At 43.4% G+C, this 7,989-nt stretch overlaps 2 protein-coding genes across 2 annotated transcripts; one reads left to right on the top strand and one right to left on the bottom strand.

The window, feature by feature from the left end:
- Positions 1 to 2,590: 2,590 nt before the first annotated feature.
- BCIN_01g11060 (hypothetical protein) lies at positions 2,591 to 4,486 on the bottom strand. Its single transcript, XM_024690956.1, has one exon. It carries the CDS (start codon positions 4,376 to 4,378, stop codon positions 3,215 to 3,217), a length of 1,164 nt encoding a protein of 387 aa, XP_024546726.1. The 5' UTR covers positions 4,379 to 4,486; the 3' UTR covers positions 2,591 to 3,214.
- A 1,985-nt stretch (positions 4,487 to 6,471) lies between these two features.
- On the top strand, positions 6,472 to 7,774 carry BCIN_01g11050 (hypothetical protein). The gene has a single exon (XM_001549324.2). It carries the CDS (start codon positions 6,546 to 6,548, stop codon positions 7,599 to 7,601), a length of 1,056 nt encoding a protein of 351 aa, XP_001549374.1. The 5' UTR covers positions 6,472 to 6,545; the 3' UTR covers positions 7,602 to 7,774.
- The last annotated feature ends 215 nt before the right edge of the window (positions 7,775 to 7,989 follow it).

The raw sequence follows: 7,989 nt of genomic DNA, 5'->3' as shown, positions 1-7,989 counted from the left end.
AAAGAAAACAAAAAAACTCAAAAAAAGTTGAAAACAGAAAACAATCACCAAAAAAAAGCTTACCTCTTCCCTCTCTTCATCTCGACCTTATCTCTTCGTCTTCTTTGGCCCTTGGCTCTCGATCCTTGGTCAAACCCAGTTCTAGACTTTTCCGGAAATTCTCCAACTCCAGCATGACATCCGTTGGCTGGTCTAACCATCTCTCTATTCGAAGGATCTTCGTACGTTCGTCGTAGCGAAATCATATTGAGAGTCCTCTGACCACATGACTCCGTCTACATATAATCAAGTTTCTTGATATGGTCATGCAGCTTTCATCGGTATGAATACCCCTTGGAATTTTGACGCCAAAGATCTTCCACGGGGAACCTTGCCACCTAACTTATTCTTCGACTTCGTAACCCTTCTCGATATCGATTTTACTTCGGCTTATGCACTCGTTTGCCAGCGATGTGTATTACGAATATTGGATTTTCGCAACAACGCCTATCCACCATAACCACCATAACCACCATAACCACCATAACCGACATCACCACCATCACCAAATAACTTTCGACATTTGTCTTTTCACAATGTCCACGATGGCCATTACGCCTTCATCCATACTGATTTCTGTTTGGCCACTAATCTTTCGAAGTCCTCAGAAATCTTAACACCAGTGCTTTTAACTTCACAACGCCGGAGCTTTCCCACTCACGCACTTGCAGCAATACTGTCAAGTTCCTCCTCGGTTTCTAACTCTCAACGACATTTGTTTCAACAATGTCACCACCAATATCTCACCACCAGTACCGGCACTGGTGTCGGAGCCACGGACTGAATCTCACAAAGACAGTTCAGGAGAAAAACCTCTGCTTTCTCAAAAATGATTTCCTTGTTTCTCCATACTGCGGTAGCGATCTAGTAAAGTACCCCCAGCAGCATTCGGATCTTTTCGGCTTCGTCCTTCAAGGATCGTATCTCAGTTTCGACTTTCATAACAGCGGTGGCGATCCTTTGTTCCCCCGCGCCCACTCAACTTCGTCCGGACAGGATCGTATCTCAAATCTTTTCCTTTACCAGCGGCAGCGATCTAGTAAAGTACCTCTGCATCAATTCGATTTCGTCCTGAAAAGGACTGCACACCTCGGTCTACCGGCGTCCCACAAATTAACGGTTACACCATGTTCATATCACTAGTGTCGAAAAGTACCACAGACTCACAAAACAATCACAAAAACAATTCAAAAGAGAAAATCTTCAAAAAAAAAAAAAAAATCAGTGCGCCCTTTCTCGCCGGTCTATTATCAAGTTCTCCCTCCAACTCAAACGTTCTTGATACCCACCTGGATCCCGACCCACCCAACTTTCCTCCACGAACTCCACCACATCGATTCTCACCGGTTCATGTCCACATCGACAAGTAGTGACGACTACAACAGACATGGATCTCAGTATCGATACCTCAACACTCCTCTCTCTTCTCTTCCGCTTCCTTCTCCTCCTCATCAGCAATCGCTGAGGCCTCTCTACCAACTCCCGCGTTTCTTCATCCTAAACTGACCACATGAACTTTTCTGCCACGAAACCACCACGTGCTGCAGACCAGTCATTGTCTAGAGGAGAGATCAAGCTTGAGAGGTCATGCTTGAAGGAAACAACTACGACAGAGGAAAGAAAACTCAAAAAAAAAAAAAAGATGAAAGATTGCAAGCATGTACCAGCAGTAGATAGTTCGCAGTAGATAGTTCCATTTGGGGCACGTCCGCCTCAGATGCGTCTGATTTCTATTTCCTAGGTTCGGGTGCGCAAAAACCCACATATGTGTTGCAACGCTTGGGAAGGAACCCAGGTTAGTTCCCGTATGATGAGGGTGGAGGACATTCTCGAGTAGATGATTGGGGGTGTTTTGAGTTTTTAGTTTCTGGGATTTTGTAGTGTTTTATTGTATTGTGCCTCTACGGTGGTGGGGCTCTGGATGTATGGACAGATTTTGATGTGGTCGATGGCGATAAAAAGCAGCGTGTTGCTATTGCTATTGAATGGAGAGCTACATGGTGCGGGAGTTACGAACAAACAGAGTGCGAGATCGAGATAGTCAGAGCCCGGAGAGAGCCAGGAAGCCTTAGGAGTGGCTCTCCTAAGGCGGATTCAGCTCTAATGGGAAGAAGTGGTTTACGCTTTGTTTCTTTCTAGATATGAGATCTGGAGTTTGCGGGTTGGGAGATGAGGAGTTCAGATAGATAGATACCCTTTTGTTCTGATGGTTTTCCAGAATGTTTTATGAAAATTTTGATTTTACAAATTACTTGTTTGCTTTGAATGTGGCTGTAGAACACTTATGATGATGACATGTGCTGGTGATATACGATTAAAAGTCAACTTCAAACCCGAGATTACTGAGTACTGAACTGAGTACTGAACTGAGAAGGGCTGTAGGTACTCGAAGCATACCTGCCAGATAGCCCAATATTGAAAAGATGAACTGGCAACTTGCCAAAATATCTTCAACGGCCAGTGATCCTGCCTCTTCGCCGTAAAATTCTCTCAAATTTTCAAAGTGAAGTGCTAAATTTGAAGACATTGAACGCAAACCATGGGAAACAATTATTTTATTATTCATTAAATCATTAATCGTCACCCATTAGCCATGCAATCGTTCTACGATCATACTCCATACGTAAATTCATGGTGTGGAGCCAAAGAATTTGTTCCCTCGATCTTTCACCTCTCATTATCGTCATCACGAACTCTGCAGTTCGTATCCCATCGATCTAGATTTTGACCCTCGATTCTACCCAGAGATTCTTATCATCTTCCCCATCTTAATTATTCGTCAGCTTGACTCTTTCTTCATAATACTACATAAGCGGAGTTGATCGGCCGGTCTCGAGAGCGTGTTCCTATGTCCACCCTCAAATATTTCCCTCAAAGAGAAGCATATATTGCCTCTGAGCATTCTGCTACTACAGGCATGATCGCATCGGTCTTTCTCGTCCTTCCCTTATCGTGGCCAAGTCGTCGTGCCCTGGCCGAGTTTCTTTCGATTATTGATCGTTCAAAATGAGTGTTGATGTTTTCACACCCATCAAAGTTCCAATAGAACCGTATCCGCCTCTAATTCCAAGCCGAAGTATAAGGCCCGAACTTGGATGGGCGAACCCTTTTATTATAGCACGCCCGTTTTGATGTTCAGCAAAATCCGAGTTGGCTTCGGCGATTTTAGTGAATCCTATGTGCGTTTTCTCAAGGCGGCCCTTCTACGATCAATACCATGGCAATCTTCATAGATGGTATACAGAGCCTGTATCCATTGATCAAGTGCTGTCTCGGCCGTTGATGTCACGTGCAAATCACGTGAATTTGATCGTAGACCCTTTCGAATCGATTCGTAAGCCTCAATCATAAGCAAGATTTCTAAGCTTGATGCTTTGTTTTCTTGTTCCGTGGAATGATTGTTTTGTTGGAGTGATGTTGATAACTTGCTTGTTAGAAGATTCAAGCAAATCTGCAGGCTTATATCCTGATCCGATAGAGATGTCTTGTCTAATGATTCGCATGTTGGGGACCCTACGTTCTCGACCCCGAATTTGAGATCCTTCTCGTCCCTTTTGAATATCGAACTATGTGGTGAGCCTCTTCCGTCAGACCCAACAAGAGTTTCGCAATCCGAGGCTTCAGATGGTGATGTCGCGTTACGTCTGCAAAGATCTCGAAGACTCTCCTGAGATTTAATTTTCCTCAATGTTCTCTTGACCGGAATGAGAGGTAGATCGAGATTCCAAGAAGAGGATATACGTCGTCGCGGTAATGTTTTTTGATACTGGTTGGCAAGCCATTCTGAAGAGTCGTGTTCCATCGCTTTCTTTTCCAATTGGCCAATGAAGAAGACCGGGGTTTTAGCTCTCTTTCGTAAACCCTCCATTTTACGGATAGAACTGCGTTCGTCGGAAGAATATATACTGATTGAATAATTCGATGGTATACGACGGATGCGATAATTATTAATGTCGTTATTATGTTGAACTTGAGGTGGATATCTTGGAGATTGTATACTCATCCGTGATTGAGATGGTGGATAATAGTTTTGTTCATGTTCTTTCTCTCTCAAATCCAAGTCTCGACCCGCACAAGTAATCGCTACGTCATTGTTACCATTCCCGTCACCAATTGCTTCGTTTTCTTCCTGTATCAATTTTAAACCGGGTTGTACTCTGAAGTCTGACGCTGTCAAAACTTCACCGAATAGACGAGGGGGAGGAAGCTGATCCCTAGGTAGATCATTGAATGTAACTTGTTTTTGCGGGCGTTTTGCTTTTTTGAAGTCTGTTGGTCTTGAATCTTCCGAGCTTTTCTTAAGGCCCAAAAAGCCTAGAATACCGGTAAACGACTTCATAGTGAGGGGGTTTGTTTGTTGGTGTTTCTCGCTTCTTTACCGTAGTTGCACAACTACAGCGTGGAAATCCTGATTTGACAACAATCAACTTACAACAAAGACCTTTCCTAGATAGTGGGGAACTTCGATGCATTATATGTGTTAAGTGTTTTCTGACTTCAGAGCTGAGTAGGGGGATCAACGAGTTATACCATCAGATGATATGATATGACCTGGCAATTGAGCTTTGATATTGTGAGAGAGAGTGAGAGTAAGAATTTAGAAGGCGGGCTGTGGCACAATCATTTCATCGACCGAAATTAGTGATTAGTGTAAATTGCCATATTTGGTTGCAGCATCAATATGAACTTGCATGCAAAGAAGATGTTGCGGGTATGTTTTAACCTACACATTATTTACTTGACCATTCATCTCGACGGCCACAATGTCCTTTTGCGTTTTCGTGGCTGATTGTTGCTTTGCGATATGGTCCTTCCTTCGCCGATCAGATCTGCTTATAGTTCAAACACCAACTCTAATCATGGGCAAGTTCGTCGAGCGTATTTTCTATTTGATAAAAAACACGGCACGGACTCACCACTTTTATATAATTCATTGAGATGGCGCAAATCTTCGAGGAGCAAAGAAATGACAAAAGTATGTTTGAGGCTGGAAAAGAATTAAAAGTACATAGTAGAAGACGGGGAACTACATTTCTTATCATACTTCTTGATACGACTCTGGAGTGATCAACTACCGATACCAGCGGTGCCTGTATGTACCCACCCCAAGCCACCGTCATTGTATTTCTGCAAACACAAACACCGTCTCACGAAATTTCTATAGAGCACAACTCGCCGGGTCATTGGTGAATAAGAGCACTCTTCTTAATTGCCTTTTTACAATATACTTAAGTTGCAGTTCTCTCCCTCGCCAAGCCAGCCACCATTGGATTCACGGATTCGTGAGACAACAAGAAACTCGGATTTGAGAATAGCTTTCAACCCATTACCTCAAATAGTTTAAGACTATATGGGAATATTTACTTTATACTACGCAATCAGATTAGAACTTTATCAAAATCAAACAGCATCTAGATTACTTTAATTGCCTGTGAGTTTTTGCATTCAGGAAAGAGCATTACAAATTCGCACACCTACTGTTGAGCCCTGGCATTGACCATCAACGACTCGCCGACTTTGAACTACGGCACGATACGAGCTTGAATGGTTCAGATTTCTCTATCAGGAAAACCGCAACACCTCCAATCACGATAAATATGCCCCAAACTCAAGACCTTCTCCTTATTTCGTGTACTTTGTGATCTGGGCGTCGGAGTAAGCATGTTCCGCCAACACACGTGGAATGGGTGGGACGAACGGAGTCGGCCTATGCACAAAACTCTCGACGCCAGGGAAGTTTACTTGACATGCCGAGAGTTAATACTATAATCTCCCAAATAGAAGCTAAGATTAAGGTAAGGCGGTATCTCACTAACGCTTTTTCACAGCTCCTAATTGCTGCACTCGAGGTCTCATAGAATTCAATCCATGGTTCTAGCACGCAAATAGCTACACGGTTGACACGCTTTCTTTTAACTAAGAAAGTCAATCTACTCCTTCACTGACAGGGCTGAAAAGTATCACGGGGGTCCCCATTGTGTAAGACCAAATTTCACACTAAATGCGGGGTCTTTCAGCTCCCACTACCAGCGCCTTCAACCAGGTCATGAAAGAGCGATTTCTCACGCGAGAGAACATTTCAGAAAATATCGGCGTGCTCAAATTTTCTCGAGACAACACTCTCGATTGTTGTGCCTGGACTTAGCAACATTTCTTCGCGTATTCGAAGAATTACGTGTGTACACAGCATGTTCCGAGAGTTTTTGGCGCGCGATGACCCTGAGCAAATAAATGGTGACAGTTGCCATCCTTCCTATTCTAGGGAAAGTCTTGTTTGGTGTTAGTCTTTGGGTATAATTGGTACTGACCAATAGTTATCTATTGTACTTCATCGTATCTACATTCCTAAAGTGGAAAAGAGTGCACAAGTTCTACGTCAGTACCATTAGATGACAAATTTCAACTTCGCTTCCTACTTCCAGGTAATTATATGAGAGATTCATTTTTCTGTCGTGTTTTGTTTTTATTTCACTATTATAACTCTATCTAATCCCATCACTATCAAAATGATGGAAGAACATTTAGAAGGAGTTCCCAACCTGCTGCCTTATGAAGTTGTTGCTCGTTTCCCTCTTGGCTACTTTCTTGAGAATATCGCCGTACGATCAAATGGAACGCTTCTCGTCACAAATATGATTGTCGGCCAGATATTCTATGTTGATCCTAGAGTTAAAGATCCCGAGTCTACTATCCAGTTAATACATGATTTCAATACTACTTCAGAAGCACCTCTAGAGGACGATGAAGAAACTGGCATCTATGGATCCAAAAATCACGCAGAAGCGATTATAGAGCATCCAAAAATCGCCGATTTATTTTATGCCTTCTCCGGTGTACATGGGAAAGCTGATACTTGGGCTGTATATTCCTTGGACTTCCGCGGCTTCGATCCGTCTCGTGGAGCAGCTACAACTGTGGTGGAAAAGCTCGCGGATATACCAGGAGCAGGATGGCTCAATGGTGCTACGATGATTCCTCAGACGTTGACTTTACTGATGGCCGAATCCCAGCAATGTAAAATCTTTGCGTTCGATTTACAAACGAGAAAAGTTTCGATCTGGATTGAGGATGAGAGATTAGGAAAAGTCACAACTCGGCCACCATGGCCTGCACTCAATGGCCTGGAGTACTTTAGAGGGCAGATCTTTGGAACGGTTACTGATCGTGGGACGCTCGTGAAAATGCAAGTGGATGAAACCGGGAAGTACAAAACCGACAGTCTGAAAGTCGTAGTCGATCAGTTGATCGGGGATGATTTTGCATTCGATTGTGAAGGGAGTGCTTATGTAGCTACAAACCCGGCACATACAGTTTTGAAGTTTGTCAAAGTCGGGGTCGAGCCACAAAAGGAGGAAAGGCTCAAGATCTTGGGCGGACTAGATAAGAAAGAAACGGCAGGTCCAACTGCTCTAGCTTTTGGGAGAGGAGACAACGATAGTGACTGCATCTATGTAGTGACATGCGGCGGAGTCGTGAATTCGATTGGCGATAATGGACCTGGGCAAGCATTGATTGCAAAAGTTTGTGTTGGAGTGAAAGGTGAGGCAAGAGACTTCGAATGAGTGTTGGAAGTCTATTATAGGGCCCAGATATGCAGCATTTGAGATTCATATTGTAAATTATCATCAAATGCACGTCTTCACGTCGCAAATTTTCGAATACGAGTACACTTGCAGCTCTCTCTGCCGTTCTTGCTCAAACTGGTTCCTGAATCAATACTATGAACCCCTTCACAACTCACCAAGACACAAAACTAGGGAACTAAGATTGCTTGCTACATTTCTCCTTTAACTGAAACCTCGAATCAAACGAAGAAAGCGAGCTTCAAGCTATGCATACGATCTTCTTTAATTTCTTCCGCTCTGCTTCCAAGAGAGATATTCCAAATTTTGCCGTCTTTAACTTGGACTACTCCTCGGGCTGAACATATTCCAAAGCACAGCATCCAGA

The sequence above is a fragment of the Botrytis cinerea genome, chromosome 1 (assembly GCF_000143535.2).
Source record: "Botrytis cinerea B05.10 chromosome 1, complete sequence".
In the NCBI taxonomy this organism is placed as follows: Eukaryota; Fungi; Ascomycota; class Leotiomycetes; order Helotiales; family Sclerotiniaceae; genus Botrytis; species Botrytis cinerea.
This window is presented reverse-complemented; position numbering and strand designations above follow the sequence as displayed.

Bases quoted from the DNA above. Each gene is read 5' to 3' on its own strand.
- BCIN_01g11050 (XM_001549324.2), top strand. From the start codon at position 6,546: ATGATGGAAGAACATTTAGAAGGAGTTCCCAACCTGCTGCCTTATGAA.
- BCIN_01g11060 (XM_024690956.1), bottom strand. From the start codon at position 4,378: ATGAAGTCGTTTACCGGTATTCTAGGCTTTTTGGGCCTTAAGAAAAGC.